Here is a 24,165-nt window from a genome sequence, read left to right as displayed (position 1 = left end):
ACTTGTCAGCATACATTTTTGTAGAGTATATTTGAGTCTGGCCAATACTTGGATGGGAGACTAACCAGGAAAAGCTTGGGACATTGCTGGAAGAGGTGTGGGTGATGCCAGCATGGGACCCTTACCCTGTGGTCTGAATATGGATCCCAATGCCCCAGTGCAGTGACAGGGAGGCTGTGTTGTAAAAATGGCACACCGTCCTTCAGAGGAGACGTAAAACTGAGGTGGTCCTGACTCTCTGTGGTTGTAAAAGATCCCTGGTCATCCTACTATATGTAAAGAGCAGGGTGTATCCAGAGTCCTGACTAGATTACCCTTCTTGGACTAGTCATTCCAGCCCCCTAATCATCCCCGGTCTCTAATTGGCTAATTATCTCCTACCCCTTCACCACCTAACAGCTAATGGGTGGTGAGCATAATGGAGCAAAATGGCTGCCACTGCATCATTCAGGTTGACGTTGCCTGTTAGTGGTAACTGAAATGGCTTCTAGCTCTTATCGTAAAGTCCTTCGATGAGAGAAAAGCGCTAAATTAACGTACAGAATTAAGACTGCAGCTGTGAACATAACCTGTTAGCAGTAAATTCTGATAATTGGAAATCATGCAAGGTGCACACAATAGTATCTGCAGCTCATCTGAGGTTCTGTAAGGTAAGTATAGGGTGGTCCACATCTAACTATGCAATTTTCATTACGCTATAACTTAAGTTTATTAGGAGTAAATGACCCGAAAAATCTTGGACCATCGAGAAGTGTACAAACTGACGACATGAAAAATTGTATTTGCGACGAACTGGAATCATCCCCACATAAATCAAAGTCATCAAGACAATCAGGATCTGCATAATTAGATCTGGACCACCCTGTATATATTTAGAAAAGAGCAATTTCAGCTGTTAAATGATCTGAATTAAAAATGCTTTTTAAATGGGACAGCACCATGGTTAATGGCAATGCCTCACACTATAATGGGCTATGATCAGGTGTGTGAGAACAGTCTGTGTGACATTTGCATGTCCTTCTCACGACTGTGCATTATTTTCTCTTGATACCTCCACGTCTGTTAGACTCACTGGGGGGTCCTCTATGGGTTTGTGTGTGGAAATGGGCACTGGCTGCACCAGGATTTGCTCCTAAGTCTCTCAGCGCTGAACTGGATTTGCGGGTCTGACATTAACATAACATTCTGAGACACTTTAATTCAATTTAGGATTTAGAAGAAGGACAGGACCTTATCATTTCAGCACTGGGCACAAGGCAGGAGCCAGAATATTGTGAATTTAAAGTTATTAGCTGGCTTTATATAGTGTCTTTCCATATAGTCTTAAGGAATCCTACAAGTAGAGCACCACTGCCTTCACAGTGTTATAGCTGGAGCCCTGGCATGTCACTGATGGAAATTAAACCATCAATCTCATTGTCAATTCAATCCAACTTGACATATGGTAATCATAATGCAAGTCCTTTCTCTCTTGAAATTTTAAGAGGACGTCTAACACTACAGCACACTGTAAGAGTGTTTGCACGGTGGCGACAATCACAAAGGTCCATAATTTGCTACTCATCTAAACAGAACACAAAAAATGGACAATGTCAGACTTGAGCAGACGCTCTCTTCGGCATTCAGTCGCTTTTAATTCTAGAGAGAGAAGGGATGAGAGCTGACAGATGGTGAGCAGATTAAAGGGCTTTTCACACTACAGCATGTATTCACCGAGCTTTTCACACCCGGCAATTCACAAACATTCTTCTCCATTTCTGCTGTACTGCAGGTTCCCACTTTCACAAAAAATAAAAATCTGTGTCAGTGTGCAGCCATCGTTTTCTTATAATAAGCAAAGAAAGAAAAATCTAGACTCCAGAATAGAACAAAAACCTAAACAGTCAGGAAGCCAGCAGAACCAATCAGGGATTTTAAACCCAGGATCTCACACACATTGTAATGTGTTTAGAGGTTCAAACATTGGTGTATTCTAGGCAAATAAAAAGAGCAGCATGGCCTCTAGCCAAATGTATTACACTCAAAGCCTTTTGGAATACTTTTATTATCTGTGGACCTTAACTCTGAAAGGTGCAAACTAGAAGTCAAAGGGCTAATTGCCAGACTCGCAAAAGCTTTAAGCACCTTTCATTTAGAATGTTGCTCTTACACAGGAGTCAGGGTGTGCATGTGGCAAAACAGTAGGAACAAGATGGAGATCAAAATGAATGTTTCAGTGGTAACCTTGGTTTACCAGAATCTACCTCTGTCTTGGTTTTATCCACCAACTAATAAAAGTGAAGCTGTGTGATGTCAACATGACTACAGCAGACACTTGGATGAAGGTCAGCCACTATTCTCTGGCATATGCAACTGAAGGAATAGTTTTAAAAGCTTAAATATGACTGGCTCCAGTCAGGCTGTACACGTTAGGTCCAGTTGAGGAGCATGCACTGGTATGGCACATTGCCGCACCCTCCACACACCACAGCTCGGGATCCTGGTTGGTAACCCACCAGGCAGACACGCGGTCCAGTCTCACCCCAAGCAATGACCATCTACCTATCTACTGCAGCCAGGTGTTACATGGGTGTCCCCTTGGCCTGGTCCAGCCGCTTGAGTCTTCAACAATGAGGATTCTGCGAGCCGGATAACCCCCAGGGAATCACATTACATGGCTGTAGTGCCTTAATTGACACTCCCTCACAATTCAGGTAATGTGCCACAAAGTCAAACCAGTGGTACCCAAGGATTCTCCAAAGAGACGCAGTACCAAAGGAGTCCAGCCTTCATCTCAAGTCATTGGGCAGTGTCCAAGTCTCACAACGATAAAGCAAAACAGGAAGCACTAGGACTCTAAAGACTTGGAACTTCGTCCTATGGCAGAAATATTGGGAGCGCCAAACACCCCTTTTCCAGCGACCTCAAGACCCCCCACGCTCTCCGAATCAGTTCACTGACTTCATAGGAAGAGTCACCAGAGAAATGAATGTCATTGCCAAGGTAAGTTTACCTCTCAATGCATTCGACACTCTCCACAGACACACTGCTGATGGATGTGCCCAAGAGGTCATTAAATGATTAATGCAAGGATTAATATATACAGTATATAAAAAAGGTTTTGTTAAACAGATTTACTCACAAATGATCAGAGGTTCATAAAAATATACTTCAGTATCAGCACAAGACTATTTTGTACATCAGGAGTTCACTATACTAGAGTTTGTAACAAAAATACTGCAGAAAAATGGGGCCAGCCATCACAAAGGACACAGCTTGCTAAACTGTTTTCATCGCAAACTGAGAAATATATATATGCAGAAATGAATTGTGAACAGTATTGAATTTGTAAGCCCTTGGAGGCGTATGCCTATGAATATTTGATAGGTGCTAATGTTTGTTTAAGGGCCAGGACTGATGAGATATTGACCAAAAAATTGATTGAAGCCTTCAGACACCTACCAGCCCCAATCACCTCCTCAATCTTCACGCAGGAGACGTCGATTTCCTTGGCAAACTCGCGGACAGCTTCGTTGGGGTCCTCATATGTGAAGGGATCAATGTAGACCTTTGTCCCTGAATGATGGTTGGGGATCACAATGAGGGAGAGGAGAAAAAAAAAAAAAAAAAGGCAAAAATCCTTTACAAAATATAAAATTGAAAATTAACTTTACATTAGTAGCATGGAGGACCCCTGGTCATTAGGGCTTCAATACACTGTTTCTGTCTACATAGTGATTAAAATAAAGTGTAGCATCATTAGTGAACATACTGTATAATAATGACCCTGTAGCCTACAAGTTGGAGTGATGGAATCAGGCCCTGGTCAAAAGCCAATTAAATCATCAAACCCACTGCATATCACGTCAAGCGAGCAGTCAATGACACCACAGGATGTGGCTGAGTAGTTAAAAGGACACACTTGGCCATTTTTCATCTGGGGGGACAGGTAACCAATTATGACAGGCACTATATATGGTGATATTTCAGCAGAGTTTTTTTAAATAACTGTATACTATAAAATGCACTGTAACATTTCCAAATGCTATATTTAAGTGCTGTGGAGTTCTCAAGCTGACAACTTCCCCAACACCAGAATGCAGGGGGATAAAGACGTTATTGGCCTCCCGGTCTCAACACCTCCAGTCTCTCCGTGTTTTACTACAAGAAATCTCCATTCTGCTTTGGTCTGTCTGCCCCTCCCAGTGCCAGTTCTCGCTCCTAGGCTAAGGACCATCCAAACTGCTCGCAGGCTGCTGATGTTCAGGTACTTCTTAAAGACGCACCTTGTTGTAAAGCAAAATGAGACCTTTTACTCCACTGCTCTCCTCTGGGATATTTGCAGCTGCAGTGACCTAGCCAAGTGTTAATGCCCGTTTGGTTCAGGTTTTGCCTACCCTTGGGACTAACTGCAGTGTTAGGCTTTTTGTGCTCTGTTTGAAAGTAGTCTTTTCTATTGCTTCATTATAGGACCCCCAAATAACTCAAATTGTTTTTGTAAGCCACACTGGATAAAGTCCACAAAAACATTGTTTAACTCACCGTGACCAATGAGGTACTGCCCATGCTTATCCGAGTACTCTGGATCCTTGGAGCTGCCATGTTTCCTGCCAAAAACAAATTAGCCACCTGTTAGTGTGACATGGAGTGCTGATGTGTTAGGATCATTAGTCCCCTATAGTCTATGACATAGCATGGCCACACCTTTTCTACAATAAAAAAAAAGGATGGGAAGCCAACGAACAGTAAGCCCACATATGACACATGTGGATGAGTGCTTTGGAATTTTCAAATTATCACTACCCGCACAATAACATTTACTGTATATGTCATCACTGCTGCAGCTTTCTTTCTTATTGCAGAAAATGGCTGGCATTTTTGGGATGTGGTGATGGCAGCCACCTCCCATTACTACCCTTTTGTTTTGTAATGAAACTTGGATTCATCACTTTGCCAGTTTCATAATGGTCAGCACCATCTACACAAGATATCAAAAGAAATATTGTAGATTTTGTTTGGGTCACTGGTTAGTGGTGCTGCTTCACAGCTCCAGAGATGTAGATTCATATCATGGTCTGGTCACTGGCTGTGTGACATTTACATCTTCTCCGCATATCTATATGGAGCTTTCCTCAAAGTACTCTTGCTTTTCACCCACATCATTGTTAGTTTGCTTGGCGTCTCATTCTGCCCAGTATGTACGAATGTGCTCTGATGGACTGGCACTTCATGCAGGGTTACATCTTGCTTTGTGCCCAATGTTGTCCACCACCCTGATTTGGATTAAGAAAAGTCAGCCAACTTACAGATGTATCCTTGATATTATAGTCAATATTAGTCAACCCACCCCATACTTGCAGAGTCTCAAACACACATAGGGACTTCACACAGTACAGAAGAACCCACTGGTGGCATTAGTAAGTGGAAATGCAATTAGAAATGAGAAAACATGAGCACACTGGCAGTAAACATACTAGTGATGACCTAGAACGGTCTGCCCAGCTCTAGCTTTCAGTAAGAAGAGACATCATTGGAAGCAACCAGACATCTTTACATCAATAGACTCCAATTAAAATAACCATCTAAATGGCCTCATTATGACCATCAACGCATATGTAGACTAGCAGTAAACACTAGCAGTTTTAGCCTGATGGGATGAACTTCTCTGTCCTACTGAGAGCTCAGAGGAGAGAGCCTGTCTCACAGGGTGACCATCAGTCAGCAGTTATTTAAGGATCCTATGATTTGTGGCACTCCTCAGAGGACTCAAACCATCTAAACATGGGATTACAAGTTACCGGACATGCAGAAGTCCTGTCCTCATTTGGTGGAATATTTGATAAGTAGAAATACAAGGTCTTGGGTTCAAATCCTCAGCCCTCTCAAAACCTCTCGAACAAGACCTACCCTTCAAATGCATGAACACAAATCTATAGAATTTGAACACTGCATCTGAGGTTTTCCTCTATTATGGAAGATACCCTTTGCTATATTCTAATGTTGTAATTTAAAACAAAATCATAATAACCAGCTAAAGTCTCTCACTGACAAACAAAGGATTCAGAATTGAACAATCGGTCCTCAATGTGTCAGGTTTCTTACCTGATGAAGATGATCGACACAATGATGGCCACTATCACTACAAGAATTGCAAAAGTTGCTGTTCCTGCAATTAACATCACTTGCTGATCCTTCATGACGTGTTCTGGACATGGGAGGGGAAGAAAATATAACACAAGAAAATCAATATGGGAGCAAGAAAAATGAAACAAACTGAACACAATCCAGCGTTATAAAGGAACAGAGGGGTGCGGTTAGGTGGGTGCACTTCAGAATGGAATCACTTTTCCCAAACTTCACGGTCATCATATCTGTTTCCAATTTGGTCGGCACAGTTTCAGATCCTAGTCATCCGTTTGTAGTCAAGGGATACAGCTGTTATTTGATATTTCTGCCTGATACTCGTCTGTCTGGCTTTGTTGTTGGCTGCCTTCTCTGAAAGGAGCTTCAGGATATTTAATTGAAGCTACTTCCTTGTGCGCACCACTCTGCTCTTGTCACAGCGGCCCCTGTCTGAGGTATCCCTGACTGAACTGTGGACCCTTATATAGAGTCACACAGTGGGGAAGGTGAAGCAGCAAAGGGGAGAAACAGCAATGGGATGGAGGAAAAGTGAGAAAAAAACTGGGGGTCAAGGGCTGAGTGTCAAGTGAAAGAAGAAGGAGAAAGACCACAACTGAATGGTTTTTGAACAAATGACCTGTAGCATTTTAAATTTTTAATATCTTTACGGACTCCTTTAAATGTAGTGAGAAGTCAAGCAAAATGACACCTATTATTGGCTAACCCCGGGAGGTAAACGTTAACATTATACAAAGTTATTACCTGTTTTACCTGCATTTTTATCACTCTAATTTAATATTTTTTTTTAATCAGTATGCTGCTGCTGGAGTATATGAATTTCCCCTTGGGATTAATAACATATCTATCTAACTAAAAAGATTACAATATGCAAGCCTGAGGAAAAATGATACCTTTTATTGGCTAACTAAAAAGATTACAATATGCTAGCTTTTGAGGCAACTCAGACCTCTTCTTAGAGGCTTGACTTCTCACTGCACTTCACAATGGCTAATACAGTACAACACCCTAGTACTATAGACTCCTTTAAAAGAAAAAGACAAAAAAAGGAGATCAATGGACGGATGTTCAAGTTTATTTAAACAAGCAGAAAGCAGAAAAACAAGAGAACAACATGGATGAAAGATGTACTTCGGGCCGAAATGCAAGGGAGCAGCCAGCCAACCGACCAAATGCACAGTAAAAAACTCATAGACCGAGTAGTGAAAACTGTCAGAATTGCTCGGGATTGGCTCATCTTGAACGATCTTCTGCTTACCTTCAGGTTCAGTGCTGAAGGCCACACTCTTGCTGAAGCTTCCATAGCCGGCCTCAGTCCGTGCCCGCACTTGCACCATATAAACAGTCCCAGGCTTCAGATCGTTATGCACCACCATGCTCTCTGTGGTTTTAACATACAGGGCCCCAGCCTCACCTTGATCCTATAGATTAGAAAATCCAAACATTTGAGATGAGAACAGGCCATTCAGCCAAACAAGCTCATAAATCCTATTTAGCCAGATACTCCAAAATAACACCAAGCTTGAGATATGAAGGTCCTGAAAATTCTATTTTTTACCACACTATGTGGTAGTTGATGTCATGTGTCTATGATGAGAAATCTGAGGTAGGTATTCACATTCAGGTTACTTTCTAGTAAAATACAAAACACTGAAACCAGATGGGCACAGTGAAGTTTTGTCAACAACTTTCCAAAAAAAAAAAAAAGGTCAAAGTTCATATGTACAAAATAAAGATACGAGAGTGAACAAGATGAAAAAAAAAAAGCGCACCTTCTCGTAGTACTTGACTTCATAATCCAAAATGGTGTAGCTGGGTCGACTAGGAGCTGTCCAACAAAGTGTCATACTGCGACTGGTCACCTCCTTCGGGCGAATCTTGAAATCTGGAGCAGGCACTGCATGAGCACAGAGATTACAGGTTAACCCACCACACAACTTTGTTTTCATTAAGCTTCCCGACTTACTGATTTGTTTTGGCTTATATCTCAATGTACGATTTTTCCACCCAAACAACAACAAAAAAAAAAAATGTAAAGTTGTAGCCAAAAAATCCAAGAGAGCAATAATGGAAAGCAGATTTATAAAGAATTAAAAAGGGAAAAAAAAAGGCCACATCAAGCTGGCACCCTGGCCGCAGAAAGCAGGCACCAGGCCACAAGCTGTGCCCCTCCTCATTGCGGTCGCACTTGGCCAGGGAGCCCGAGCTTAGGCACGCACCACCACGCACGGCAGAGCCCAGGCTGCTGGGAGGTGGGGCTGACACATGCTATCGGTGCTGTCCAGACAAGGTGGCGGGGTGGTACAGAATGGCAAAGAGCATAGCAGGAGCGAGAGAATAAGCAGTAACCCAAGAAGTGAACAGGACGACTCAAAAAACAAATAAATAACATAAAGAAGAGCTGACCATTCCAAACCGTTTACCTCATGGACAATGACGTGAGTGTAACAGGTAGAGGGTGCACAGAAGCAAACAAGGAGTCACTAAATTTAAAAAAGTAATGTTCATTTGAAAAGTCAGCAGGTGGTCTCAAAGTGTGATGATCTGATTATGAAAACAGGAGAATTGTGGGCTATGGCTGTGGCACATTGCTGATCCAAGTCATGTTAATCAGTGTAGCCGTATGCAGATTGTGAAATGAACTTCAGGAATGAGACAACTTTGATGCGGTTTTTGGTTTTATTAAGCCGTGCTCAGTTGTTAGAGGTGACCTACTGATTTTTTCCACAGTGGTGGGGACATTAGCCTAGTGTTCATAGCAGAAACTTATACATACAGCCAAAGTGCAACTAACATCCCATCCTCTACATGAACAGTATGAAGAATAATAATTCTTCACTGTGGTATCTCCAGGTAGTTCCAAGAAGCTGGGTTGAGTTACCAGCCTTTGGACTATCTGTGTGACACTTGCATTTCTTAAATTTACTTTAGCATCAATAAAGCATCTATCAAACATTTCCCATGCCAATTTGGGTTTCTTAACAGTCCCAATAATGGTAATTATGGACCTCAAAAACATCCCAAAGATGTTATCTACCTAACTTGCTTTATACGTGATGATGTATAGTTGGTTCCTGTCTCATGCTCAGAACCAAAGCCATTTAACCCAATTAAGGGTCACAGGAGCCTGTGCTGATTGGGTGGTAGGCAGGGACCAAAACAAAAGCAGGCACCACTTGGCTAGATAGTAACAGAACATATTCTCAAGCCTCTTAATTCAATGGGTGCAAGGCAGGAACTCACTTTGGACAGAGAGGCGACTGATTTAATGATAACATAACATACTCTCACAGCACTTAATGAAATCTACAGTGGCGGGGGTCTTGGAGAAAGGCACCTAGCCAAAGACAAAGTATGGGCTTAAAGTAATGATGCCATGATCATCCTCATTCTGATCACTTGACTGACTAAAGTTCACACCCTAGTAATATGGGAGAAACTGTATTGTGTACCTGTGATTTTTTTTAGTTACTTTCGATAAAGACATAACACAAACTAATAGAGAAGTGCAAATCCCTTCAGCCTTAGGGCTCAAAGAGCTAGAAGGTGGGACCTTGGACAGCACAGTGCTTGCAGCCACAGACTGTGCGTGCGCTGAATGTCGTATCGAGAGCTCTTGAAGCTGCCCGAAAAAATCCATTAGTCAGGGGGATGCAATTAATCTGTCAATCATGGGATATCTGATCTGGATTAGATAACAAAAGCAAGCAATAACATGAACAAACAGAGAGGGACCCCGGGACATGGGAATAGGCTCCAGTGGAAGACACCGAAGAAGAAAGCCAATATGCAGTGCAATTAAAATTAAACATATACGATTCACACACACACACGTACTGCACAGACCTGACATACAAATCGAGATGTTTATAGGCGGACGCTCACAGAGTAGCATCGGAACAAAATGTGCTGCTTGGAGGGGAAAGAAAACAAGTCTTTAAACTTCACACACATGCATTTGCTGTGTGAAAAAAAAAAAAAGTCTCCGAATGAGGGTGCATGTGGGTGGGTGAGGGGATATCGTAGTGTCTGTGTATGTTTGCAAGAGAGTGCGCAAGCCTGAGCACACAAGCACCTCGGGGGATTGATTAAAGCTAAGCGCTTGGCCTTGAATCAATAGCGGCTGCCAAACCAGTCAAATCAAATATTGTGACACTGGAAACTGGTCACACAGAGTAATTATTTAGTAAAAAGTGGAGCACTCGAGCAATGCGGGCCTGCGTGAATACAGTCCAGCGATGTTTAATGAATGAACACAGAGGAGGCTTTGTAACATGTGCGTACAAAAACATGACGACATACACGCACAACACACACTCAAACCATGCATACTTAACTACTATTAGGAAATTAAGGGATGATACAGGATGATCTCTTCTTGTTATATGATTTCCAGATATATTTCAAATAGGAGGGGTGAGATTAGGTCTAGTTCTTAAATAATTCCTGTTCAGCATTATATGGAGAAAAAACGGGGCAGGATGGGCGATTAGTGCTACTTTCAAAATATGTCAATTACCAAGCAGGGAGCAGAAAAAGTAACACCCTTGAAAAGATAATAAATTATAAATATTGAAGGCACAATCTTAGAATTTGAATATAAGACATATATGTGTGTATAAATTATGTACATACAGTAAATACGTATAAGCCCTGTGATGGACTACCACCTTGTCCAGGGTTTGTTACTGCCTTGTGCCCTAAGCTAGCTGGCATAGGCTCCAGGACCCACCACATCCCTGTTCAGGATGAAGCTGGTTAAACAATGACTGACTGACATATATACAGTATAAGATACATATACCTGCACAGACTGTATACGGTGCATAGTATCTATCTATCTATACACCAATATTTTACATAAATTTAGTACATCTCTACACACACACCCCAATAAATGTCAAAATAACTGATTTTTGTAGTTACTAAAGCCCTGCATCAGCATGTGTTAGTAAAAGGAAAAATTATTCCCACACTAAAGTCGGAGCGGTCGCTCTAAGGCTACAGATCTGTGCTGGTATCCAGAAGGTTGCCAGTTCGAATCCCCGTTATTGCCAAAAAGAGATCCTACTCTGCTGGGCCCTTGAGCGAGACCCTTAACCAAGCAGTTGCTCCAGGGGCACTGTACAATGGCTGACCCGTGTTCTGACTTCAAGGGCTATGTGAAGGCTATCACAAACCATCGATTTTCTTTGTGGTGAAGCTGTAGCATTAGTATCAGAAAACTATGGAATGTCAACATGATTTCCAAGGAAACTAGAAAAACCCCTTCATGAGTATCATTTTGAACCTCATAAAATCATGACGTCACTCATTCTCATGACAAGAACTCTCACTCCTAGCTGAGAGTGGGTTATGGACACCTCATAAACAGTTCTCACGTCCTACTCTGAGGCAGGACAAATTCTTTTTCTAGTTAGATTCGGAGACTCTTGATAGAGACGACAAGGATCTGTTGGCAGTATACATTTCCAAACCTGAAAAATTAGCCATTAAATGTGCGATTATGACAATAGTATGATTCAGCTACTGTATCTACTTATGCACAAATTTTATATTTTTATATATTTTTTTTTTTACACTTTTATTTTACATTTTCTACTTATGTTTGTATGTGACTAAAGGAAATGCAAACAGTTCAGCAAAATATTGTTTATGCAATATAACACTGTATGTAACCGGAGGCAGACATGAAATGACCAAAGGATTAAAATTGCAGTTTGCCTGATTGATGTCACAATTCATTTTAGAGTACCAGGAGAGAAGCTGATTTTTATCATTATTTTTATTACTATTTACCCATTTTTGTATTATTATCATTTTTAATTATCCATCCATCCATCCATCCATCCATCCTCTTCCGCTTATCTGGGGTCGGGTCGCAGGGGCAGCAACTTAAGCAGAGAGGCCCAGACTTCCCTCTCCCCGGCCACTTCTTTCAGCACTTCCGGGAGAATCCCAAGGCGTTCCCAGGCCAGCCGGGAGACATAGTCTCTCCAGCATGTCCTGGATCTTCCCCGGGGCCTCCTCCCGGTTGGACATGCCCGGAACACCTCACCAGGGAGGCGTCCAGGAGGCATTCTGATCAGATGCCCGAGCCACCTCATCTGACTCCTCTCGATGTGGAGGAGTAGCGGCTCTACTCTGAGCCCCTCTTTCATGGGTCCTCTATCCCATGGGCTCACCACCTATGGGAGGGGCCAAGGAGGTTGGGTGCAGTGTGAGTTGGGTGCTGGCCGAAGACGGGGACCTTGGCGGTCTGATCCTCGGCTACAGAAACTGGCTTTTGGGACGTGGAATGTCACCACTCATTTTTAATTAACAACACCCAAAATGCATTCCTTCCTGCCCACCCAGTCTCCAATACGCATGAGCAAGCCTGCAGCTGGGTTATGCTGGAATGAAAATGAATAAGATTATTCTTAAAGCAATTCCAACGAGCTACAGACGATTACTGATGGTTTTTGCCACAGCTGCGACTTCCATGTCCCGTCTGCTCTACATTTGCTAGTACTCAGGGGCGGTGGCAGCTTTTTATGCTTTAATGCTTTGGTCCACGCTAACACCCAGGACAGGACGGTGACTGCTGCCCGCCCAAGATACTTTCAGCCCACTACAGCCACAGAAGCTGTAGAGAAAGCCCAAGATGGCTTTCCAGCTCATTAGCCAATCAGTACACAGAGTCCCTGCACACTCGTTACGCCCTCGTGACCAAGGGAGACACTCACTGTTTCTGTTGGTGGTGATGTTAACCGTCTCAGACTGTGGAGCTGAGGGACTCTGATCAGATACTCCATTTACTGCCTGGATCTCGAAGCTGTAGGTCGTGTAAGGAGACAACCCCCAGATGGTGACCATGCCCTTCGTGAGTCCCCTCTGCTGGGGTCTGTAGGAGACACTTTCCTCGCAGCTTCCACAAGAACCCAGAGAACCCATACACCTCCGGCAGATGACATTGTAGCTGAGGTCCACGCGGTTGCCAGTTTCCAGAGGCTCGCTCCATTGAAGAATGACCGATGTGTCATTGATCTGTGTCTCAGTCCTGCGAGGCGCTGTGGGTGTAGCTGAGAGGAGAAAAAAAAAAATCAAGATGAAGCTCAACAGCAGAGCTGGCTGCCACTCAGGCGCCAATAAGACGACAGAATGTAGGAAATCCAGCATTTGGTTTTTGCCTTACTCTGACCACAACTGCTACTTTTACATAATGTTTGAATTTAGCATTGAACGGTTTTTGAATTTTTTAATAAAAAAAAAAAAATCTGATGTCCCGAACCTCACTGCTTCCTGATATTCTGGAGAAGAGGCACTCGTAAAAGCACTCATCAAACCACCAAGTCATGGAGCTTGGCAAACAACCCGTGGGCAATCTGAGAAGGCAATGGCCTTCAGAACTGGCAGAATCAGGGCACCCCTGCAGTGTCAAGCACAAGGAAACAGGGCAGATAGGACCATAAAGTGTACCATAATAACTGCCCTTGAAACATGGCAGACTAAGGACTTGGTGCCTCAATATATTAACATCAAAACTGTCCCAAATTAAAATTCTTAACCAAGCATGGGCACAAAGTTAACTTTATATACTCAAAATAAGTGCCAGTTAAGGTTGCCATGGGGGTTAAGTAGAGCATGCCCCAAACCTAAATCAACAGGTCAAAGAGCTGGCAAACATTGAACATGGAGTTTATATTAACTGAACATGCAGATGGGGTGTGGTGGGTGCATCACCCTATGAAGAACATAATCTGGGAGTTTGAGTGTTGTGGTTGTCTATTTTAGCTTCTAAATGAGGTGGAGTATGTATGCCAATACTTTCTAAGTCACATACTCAGAGACATCAAGCCTACTGGCATGAAAAAGGCCAAAGCAGGGAGTGTAAGGGGAGATAGAGACTGCTTTAAGGCCACCCAAACCCAATAACCAAATGTAAGGCTGGCACACCAGTGCCATAAGCCGCAATGTGTTCACCTTTCATATTTTCCATGCAGATCAACCTTCTTTTGCCCATATGGGTGGCCAATCTGTGAAGAGCCATAATAGGGGTACATCATTACATGTACATATTGTGTCGATGCCTTCATCCAGCGCAAATAACAATAGCTGGTAACATTTCTTTTGCTTTTTCCAAATGGAGTACAGGCAGGTGAAGTGATTTGGTCACACGGAAGTCACTAGTGGGATTTGAACCCACAACTTCAGGGTCTGAAATCCAAAACCTTAACTACTACACCACACTGCCTGCATTATATACCTGTTCACCCATCTAAAACAAAAAGATAAAGTCAGATGGTTTTTACTTACTGGTGCAGGGAGCCTGAGGAGGATCCGTTGAGGCCCGGTAGAAGCCGTTGCGGCACATGCACACTCTGGATCCCGTTGAAGAGGAATAGCTGTTTGGTGGGCAGAGCTGACAGGATTTGGACCCGCTGACAGCTTTGAAGTACTTAAGTGGACAAGCTGGGAAGGGAAGAAGAAGAAAAAATACGGGAAAAGAGAAAATCAGTCAGGATGCAGTACCACCGCCAGCCCCAAATAACAAAGCACGTCTGCCACTTGAAATTCCTGTCATTGCCTGCTCTTTGTGAGGGCCCATACCCCCTCATACCAAATGAACATACCCAGAGTCCTCCACTTCAGACACCCAGGAACACAAATAAAAGCTCCTCCAGATGGCTTTAAAGCACTAGAGAATGGGAGATAGAGCTCAGAGGCTGATGGCTCATTCAGGCAGTAGCCGAGTCCCGCGGTTCCATTCAGGAGGACCAGGAAAGGGTCGCCTCATTCATTCAGCACAAGCAAGCACACAAGAGAGACAGAAAGTTCAAAGGGAAAGTAACTCGGAGCCAGCTGATAAAGCCCAAAGTGCGCTCAACATCACATAGTTGGCTGGGCCTTGAGGGCCTAATTCCACTAACCTTCAGACACCTTGGAGAACAAATTCTCTAGTTCTGACCTTCATTTCATCAAACGGGCACCGAAGGCCTATATACGGACACCAGACATTACCTAATCATAAAAGTTGTGCACATATCACCTGAGCCTTTATACGTCTCTGGCTTTGTATGAACCAACATCTCTAAGGAATGTGTACTCCAGTTCATCATTTCAATAGCCTAGGTGCTGTATTACATGTAGGAAGTAAAAATTGTGAGGTTTGAATACATAATGGGATGTCTGAAAATAGAAAGCACACCTCATGAGAAGGATTTAGGAGTAATAGTGGACTCAACTGCCAGACAGTGTTCAGAAGCCATTCAGAAGGCTAACAGAATGTCAGGTTATATACTGTGGCACTGTGAGTAGCAAACAAGTCCAAGGAGGTTCTGCTGAAGCTTTATAACACACTGGTGAGACCTCATCTGGAGTACTGTGTGCAGTTTTGGTCTTCAGGCTACAAAAAGGACATAGCAGCACCAGAAAAGGTCCAGAGAAGAGCGACTAGGTGAATTCCAGAACTGCAGGGGGTGAGTTATGAAGAGTTTTAAGGTGTTTTCAGTTATATCAGACAGAGACTAACAGGTGATATGATTGAAGTATTAAAAATTATGAAGGGAATTAGTCCAGTGGATCGAAACCGTTATTTAAAGCAAGTTAATCAAAAACACAGGGACACAGTTGGAAACTTAAGGGTAAATTACTTACAAGCATTAGGAAGTTGTTCTTCACCCAGAGAACTATAGACACATGGATGTTACCAAGTAGTGCGGTAGAACATAAGACTTAAGGAAGCGCCAAAGCTACAATTATATTGTATTGGAGTAATTAAGTGGATAGGATAACTGAGGTTTATTGGGCTGAATGGCCTGTTCTTGTCAAATTTGTCTTATGTTCTAATGATTTGGCAAGAACAGATTTAAGGGAACCAGGAGTATCAGGCTCATGCGCAGGTTGATCCTAAGCTTTGGCACAACTTTAAATGACCCTTATGAATTAGCTTCTGCATAAATGCCCGATTTGCCCATAAGAAATGACGTGAAGACTATAGGCCCAGTCTTGACCCAAGGATCAAACCGGAGTATACAAACCCAGAGACAAAACAATGTTTGAGCTGTATACAGAAGCTGGAATCTTGGGGAATCTCTGTGCTCATGTATACCACCTTAAAGGAACCCTTTGGGCCAGTGACCTCAAGTCTGATCTCTGGGCCTGTAATGTCCACGTCATTCCTTATGACAGTTTTTCATTAAAATAATAATTCTTTGCATTTATATAGCGCTTTTCTCACTACTCAAAGCACTCAGAAATTGCAGGTTAAGGGCCTTGCTCAAGGGCCCAACAGAGCAGAGTCCCCTTTGGCATTTACGGGATTCGAACCGGCAACCTTCTGATTGCCAGTGCAGATCCCTAGCCTAAGAGCCACCACTCTGCCTGAAACCCCAGGGAATGTTTCTGGGCCTGTATACTCAAGCGTGAACTTTGGGTCACTTTAAGGGCAACCTATGCCAGTTTAAGTCTAAGTGTGCCTTGGAGGGGCCGGTGAACTCGAGCTTGACCTCTGGGCTAGTAGCCATATTATCTCTTAGGGTGCCTTTGAGACTGTAAACAGTAGCTAAACCTTAAGGGTATCTGTGGCCTGTATTCTGTATCCGGGGCTGAAGAGTGTTTCTGGAACTTTACACACCATTTCTAAGGTGGGCTACTCATTAGTTTTATTTATTTTCAATACTTTTGATAAGAATAAATAAAAAAATGGAAGGACCGTTCCTTCCAGAAAATTGGTGTGTGGAGAATCTAAGATGGAGGTGTTAACTATCAATAGTCTGATGCTAAAAGGGGCAAAGTGGAGGACAAATGCTAGCCTGGGACACGTTAAAACATATTTAACAATATGTGTCAGGACACGTCGTGCAGGCAGTTTTAAGGTGAATGCATAGCCAGTGTTCACCAAGAAAGACCAGCCACCTAACAGGAAGCGGAAAACCAGAAAATTTCAAAACTCACTCTGATTTATCGGTTGTTCGTGCTCTTCCTTAGCCAGGTCAATTGGTTATGGTGTACAGTTGCTGCATACATTTTGAGCCTATGTGTCTGGAGCCGTCTTTGGAAAATTTTAAAGCAGCAGGGCACTTGGACTAACACCCCGAGCTCCTCTTGTTCAAGAGTACATTTGAATATACTGTAACTAAAACAGCTTACTTTTATAATCTATTCATCCAGCATTGAATCTGCTTACACTGAATGCGGTGTCACTTACACACACACACACACACACACACACACTCAGGAGTCTCCAACTAATTTAAAATGTACCACTCTGAGATGTCAAATGGAAGACGGAGAACTCTGTATGGATACAGAGAGAATGATCAAGCTGGGGTTTGAACCCAAGATGCTCGAGCTATGAACCAGCCACATTCGTCACATTCTCACACGGCAGATCAACAGTGACACTCTCAAATGTCTATTCCTCCTCCATTCTGGATCCATTAACTGACAGCACATGCCAGACGACATTTACTGATCGACGTTCTACAGACTCATATTGGCATGCTGCAGGATACGGAGGCAGAAAATAATCTTCTCTGTCACTTCAGACTGATTAGTGCAGACAAGCTCCGCATGCAGGAAGGCATCTTCAGTGAATACCGGGATGTCTGTCTGTAGGCCAGAGTGAAGTGGCATGACTGGTGTTTGGTAAGAGGCCCTGAAAAGCGTGCAATTGAGAGATACAGCAATGGGGTCTCTTTCCCTCCTGCCCCTCACTCCCGGCTGTTCAAAGTACCCGTCTTTTCTCACGAGCCTCATCACCTCGACGCTGTGGGAGAACTTGGCCATTGAGCTGTCCGCAGCGGCAAATCCGCAATCTGGAATGTGACCCCAGTGCGACCTCTGGCCTGTGGCTTGCTCTCAGAGCCCCTCCAAGGCAGACAAAGGCCTTTGTCTGAGAAGCAAAGAGGAGTTTGTCGAGAATGTGTATTGTGGGGCCTCGGTGTAAAGAATGAAGACCAATTAGCAGAAGAGCTGCTGAGGCGGAGACGGCGAAAACTACAAATTGGCTCAGCAGCGGGTGACGCGGCCAAAAGTGGGATAGTTGGTCCGTGCCGTTCCCGCCCAGGCTGAGCAGCCTGTTGCCACGTTAGGCCTCTCTGCTGGCTTCACTTTTGGTGTTAATCGACCACCCTGCCACACCACTTACACACCCCCACTTTAGCTACAAAGATTAATTTTTACTAACCAGCTATAAGTGGCCTCCACACATCTCACCTATGCCCCTATAAAGCAGCCGGAGCAGAAAGGTAACAAAAGCACTTATTCAGACTTGTGTCACACTGACATTCATGTGTCAACCTCTAATTTCAATGTCTAGGCTTTGCTCTGCCTTAAAGCAAGCATGCGATAACTACACTTCTACAAATATCATCTCAGAATGGGGTCAAGCTGCTGTTTTGCTCTTTAGCTTCCCAATAACTGTAAAGTAAATGCAACCTTCTGGGGACCAAAAATTGCCCACCCAACATGGCCTAGAGGAGTCAAATTAGGCCTGCCTTCAGTTGCTCCTTGACCCACTATGTGTCCATTTCAGCGTTGAGTGAAATCCCCAATGTCTTGCAAGAGACCTTCTAAAATAAAGCCTGGACCCTGGACATAAAACTCTGTGTCGAAATCACATAAATGGGATGAGGGTGTCACTGTGTCACAGGGTAGAGTGGCGCTACCTTACAGCTCCAAGTGCCCTCTTTTATTCCTAGTCTTGTCACAGTTTGGGCAAAGTTGACACATTCCCCCTATGACTGGGTTGGATTTTCCTGGTTTCTCAAAATTTCCTCCAACACATCTGTTAGTTTAAGACTCTCTTGCCACCTTGTGTGAGTGAGTATGCCCTGTGAAGAATTGCCATGCAATTCAGAATCTGTTTGTGGCTTACACCCAGTGATGCTATAAAAATGGTGCTGGTCCATGCAATCCCATAACTGGAGTATGTGATTCTTAGATGGCTGAATAAATAAAAAATAAACAAATACCACTACCTGCAGGCCAGGGGCAAATCTACCATCTGGGCATTTTATATATGTACCCAGGGGCCTGTGAGTAGAAGAGGCCTTTTCACCAATAAGATGGAGTACTTCCCACCTCATACGTTTGACTTCAGATAGTTTAGAGCCACAACCTTCAGTGACCAAGGACTACTGGCATCAACATAGACATGACTCAGGAGTACCAAGAACTAATGGGGCCAAACCAGGTTTTACAAAAGTGGGCCCACCTCTAACCAGATTTCAAATCAGAAGGAACAATGTCCACTTTCAACAACACAAGAATGACACCAGAATACCAAGAACTGAGGCAGTCAACCCAGTAGTTTTGACCTAGTTGGTCAACACCTACTGTCAAACTGAAACAAGCACAAGAGGGCCAAAACTCTGCTCTTTATCCAGAAGACCAAGGGGCGTCTGGCACCACCACAAACAAGACTCTCAATCATCACAAATGGCTGCAGTCAACCAAGGTTTGACCTAGCTGGGCAAAACCTGATAAAGACTCAAGCAGGCAAAAAGCTGTAAAATATACTCTGTGCTTCAACCAGAAGACCAAAGACTACTGACACCAATAATTATCACTGCCAATCTGTGTTTGAGCTAAGTGAACCAGAAACTCTCCTGTCAGTGCACAAAGTATGGTCCATAAAGAATCAAGACCCATTACCAACTATCCACACACGATCCAGGAGGACCACAAGATATTTTATTCAAAAGAGTTGTGTACCAAGAAAAGCTATGGCACAAATTCAACAGGGCCAAAGCGTTCCTTATAAGCAAGTAAGAATTTCACTATACTCCAGACATGTGACGGTACCAGTACTACAACTGCTACTACCCTGCCCAACAACTCTAAGCTACAGCCCAATGGCCAAATATCATCTGCGTTCCAGAAGGCGTCACCCTCATAAAAGTGCTTTTGAAGGAGAGGCCAAGTTACGAGAACTTCTCCAAGTTGCATCAAACTTTCATTCCACATAAACACACTTTATGGGGTGTGCGTTGTTCAGAGACCCCACCCACCCCCCAGCCTATTCTATGCTTCCACACTGAGAGTCCATCCAGAATGATGGATTAGATGCTTCTCCTCAGCAGCCTCATTAAGAGGCAGCTTGAAGGCTCGGGTGATCTGCAGACACAGCTTTGCTAACTAAACTAGAAGAGACATGCCTTGCTGGAGCTCGCCATTGCATTCTGGTGAGCTAATGAAGTTTTTAATTGCTGCTATAGTGTGCCAGACGCTGGCTTAATCAGTAGGTTGGAGCAGGCGCTTTATGCATACATAAGCATCTCTACACGCACAAGCTTGTGCTCGCTTCTTGGAAAACTGTATTCTCAGATTGCCATGACTTACAAATGAGACGGTTGTGCTTCCCACAAAGGCTTCCAGTGGCTGCCAAGGAACCACCTGTATGACCAGACATTCATGACCAAGCAGATGGCTCACTGGTTCAAACGGATACTCAACCTTCACCCTTCTGTGTGCTGCTCTTCTCAGACTTAAATGAGTCGGTCCCAGCTATATAATCAAGTTGCTGTGTGAGTCACCTCCTTACACTAATGGGCATTTACCGTGTGGCTTAAGCTTGCACTGGGGCTAACAGTGTGTCTAGCGGGCCTTATGTCCCCTTTTTTCACTGAATTGTTTCAGTACACCGTCCCCTCCTCCATACTCTGGAGGCACTCCTACAGCATATTATTGAGATTCACTCACCCAAGCACTGATTGGCTGACCTATATGTCAATCTGCCCAATGCTCTAATTCCTCAAGAATCAGCTGGGGGGTCAGAGTGGACACAGGTTTCCATTGTAGCCAATCTCATAATCAGTGGGTAATTTGCGTGTCCCTTTTAACTCCGCATCTCACTGGACTTATTGTCCACCTCCCCCCACTCCAACCTCAATATGAGAAGATTGTGAATGACCTCATAGATCAGGGCTACTCAAGTCGGTTCCATGAGGGCGGAAGATGTATTTTTTATCCTTTCTCTTTATCAGCAACTAATTTATGTGTCTCTTTGAACTCTGCGTTTAACTGGACAGTTTGTTCCGTGGTTTCCAAGCTCAAACTGAGGACTGTGAAAGACTTCTAAGTTCATGACAAGGCACAGTGATCAGAGCTTTTAATTCTAGTCTGTCTTCTAACCAGCGGCTAATTTGTGCCTCATTGAACTCTCCATTTAATGTGAGCTCAGACTGAGGACTTCAAATGATCTCACGGTCCAAGGTTACTCAGCTCAGTGTATGGACAGTGGCCACAGGTCATCTTTGTAGCCCGACTCACAATTAATGGAAGGAGTGATGACCACCACTTGGCCCTTGTGAATATTGATTTACTCCAAGTATTTATCCTAATGCCCCCCTCTGCACTTTTTGGAGGTGGGTGTCCCTTACAGATTTTTACTTAAATTGGCAACTTTAAGTGAGTTTTTTTTTTTCTTTTAAATCACCACCAAAATTTGAAAGAATTGTCAAACCCATTTCTGCCCTCATTAAAGACCATTTTCTTTGGACCATAAACATCATACCCAGATAGGAAGGCCTGTCCCTAATTAGCACGCAGAGTTGACGATGTTAACTTGAAGAGGCCCAAGTATGTCTGTACTCCCACAGCAGAGCGAGATGATCAATTAATGGTAACTTCCACTAAACATATTCTGCTGGGCGCAGGAGTGGTGATGACTGGCATTTTGGAGTCTGTTATTTCAAAGTCAACAGAAACAGGGAGAGCTGAGCAATTTTTGTTTCAGGTTAAATTAAAAGAGCAACATTCTGGGGATCTGTAGCATAGGAGTCAATGGAAACAGGGGCATATTAGCTATTTTCCATCAAAGTCTGTGGGAAAGTAGACTTATTTTTGCATCAGCATTGTTGGAAAACTTTTTTTTATACCGAGGTCAACAGAAAAGGGGACATTTGGGTGACTTCTATTCTGTTTTTATGTTTTCAAACAAAGGAAATCAATTACAGAAAGGTTTAGCAGACACTTTTACCCAGTTTAGGAGAATGTTGTAGCACGTCTCTGGCCATTAAGAAAATATTCCCCTCATCTGTTGATGAACGTCACAATTTTTGTGGCACACAATTTTTTCATATGTTACTTACTCTATGTGGTTCATACTGATGGTCCAAATTGTTAAACACATGTTTTCATGCAGAACAGAGATAAAGTTTCTGGTGGAACAGGTATCTTTGTTGAGCAACACTGGACAACATTTAAGAATTACATGGGGAAAAAATTCTGTAAGTCCTGTCGCATAATCCACAAGTCTTTTCTTGGACATCTTGGGAAGCACCTTAAGATAATTTTCACTCAAACAATGTAACTATATAAATAAATGCTGTTATTTTCGTCATTTTGCTCACAATGTGCAAAATGCCTGCATTTTTTGCTAAAACATTGTTAAACTTCTGGAAAAAGTCCTCAAGAACAAAAAATGAAATGCATGCAGATGTGATCGACCATTTGAATTGAAGACCTGCCTCCCCACCTCACCCACTGCTCAGGAGTCCAGTCCAGTCACCGACTAACGCTGTACTTCATGTGATAAACAAAAAGGATGCACTGAGAGATGAGTAACTTTAAAGATTAAAAATTTTTAAAAGTGAGTGGTGACATTATCAAGAAGAGAAGATACCTCATACTTGTGTGCATATCAGCAAGCAGAAGGTCAGTTCACTCCTGCAGTTTCCCAGAATGCTAGTAAATAATCCCAAGGTACTATGCACATAAATGTAATGACGACAGGTGGGTCTACAATTGAAATGCTTGTTTGTGTTTTTTCACGAGAGCATTTCTACATATGGATTATTTAAGAATATTTTAGTAAAAATACATGTGTGGGATACTGTGAGCATATGACAACCCCCAACTTCATACTTCAGTGACACTCCTACAACATATTAATGGGATTTACTTATCCAGGCACTGACTGGCTGAGCCAGAAGTCAGTTCTGCTCACTGGATGACAGGACATTTGGATTATGTGATACATGTAACATGAATTATTTTTTCCATGGACATTTTTGATACTGTTTGCTGTTGTCCAATGTTGGCACCAGACATGCATATTGTATAAAGTTTGAAATCAAGTCAAAAACATGAGATTAACATTTATCTTGACCACCATTACAAACTACATGTAGTAAATAACATAGAACAAAAAAAAAAGTGGATGAAGTATTCCTTTAACAAGTCTATGAAGGAGAAGGAATCAACTTTTATTACCAGAACTCACATTTACTAAATGTCATACAGAAAGAAAGCCACAACCCAGACAATTTTAAATTCTCAGTCCGAAACAAGTAATGCAAGGGGGCTCACAAGTTATCCCAGTGACAATTGACACTTCTGCCTCTAGATTGTGGGGGTATAGCCCATTGTAAAGAAAAGGTGTAACAGTGACGGATATGTATGCCAGCAGCATTAATGAACTTTTAAGGTATAATGTAAATTAGGCCTGCAAAAAAAACCAGGAACCGATTAGATGGACATCAATTAATGGCCACAGACCAAAACCGATTAATGAACAAAGGAAAGCTTAGTGCAAGGAAACTGGTGCCAGATGGCACCCCTATATGCCTCCACCAAAGCGGGCTAAAGCCTTCCAACTGAGGCACAGCCTACTCGGCATGTTACAGAACCAGCCGCTCTGATCCTTTCACACATGACATTCCTGTAGCCTTTCTACACTTTCCCCTCACGTGTGAGAGAAAAAAAAAATAAAGATGCCACAACAATCGCACATATGCCGAAGGGGTAATCTTCCCTCGCCAGATTACGTTCATTTTTCTCCTGTAAATTTCTTTGAAGTGTTTTCAGGTCTGCCCAGGGCTATATAACATGTGTCAGCCTGGGCACACTGGCTGCTGTTAAAAGGCCCACTGTGCTCCAAGTTGTACAAGTTGACAGGCCTCAGCAAAAAACCATAATAAACTGAAACACCATGGCCATGATGAGAGGTGGGAGCTCACTTTTGTGGGGGGCACAGAAGCAGCAGGTTATGAACCTTGACAGGAGGTGGGCAAAATAAATCAAAGCCAATCAAAGGGAACGGTAGAGAATCCACTT

At 43.1% G+C, this 24,165-nt stretch overlaps 1 protein-coding gene across 2 annotated transcripts in view; it reads right to left on the bottom strand.

The window, feature by feature from the left end:
• The window catches only part of LOC120525082 (ephrin type-B receptor 4a-like), a 65,163-nt gene that overhangs the window by 12,636 nt on the left and 28,362 nt on the right, over positions 1-24,165 (bottom strand). For both annotated transcript variants that reach the window (XM_039747062.1, XM_039747063.1), the window contains exons 4-10: positions 14,419-14,574; positions 12,849-13,184; positions 7,893-8,017; positions 7,379-7,541; positions 6,082-6,184; positions 4,522-4,586; positions 3,442-3,555 (exon numbers count right to left, since the gene is read on the bottom strand). In XM_039747062.1, coding sequence (XP_039602996.1) covers positions 3,442-3,555; positions 4,522-4,586; positions 6,082-6,184; positions 7,379-7,541; positions 7,893-8,017; positions 12,849-13,184; positions 14,419-14,574 — 1,062 coding nt within the window. The remainder of the gene's footprint in view (positions 1-3,441; positions 3,556-4,521; positions 4,587-6,081; positions 6,185-7,378; positions 7,542-7,892; positions 8,018-12,848; positions 13,185-14,418; positions 14,575-24,165) is intronic.

Source organism: Polypterus senegalus, chromosome 3 (genome assembly GCF_016835505.1).
Source record: "Polypterus senegalus isolate Bchr_013 chromosome 3, ASM1683550v1, whole genome shotgun sequence".
Classification (NCBI taxonomy): Eukaryota; Metazoa; Chordata; class Cladistia; order Polypteriformes; family Polypteridae; genus Polypterus; species Polypterus senegalus.
Note: the sequence above shows the minus strand (reverse complement) of the source record. Positions and strands in the feature narration are given on the sequence as shown.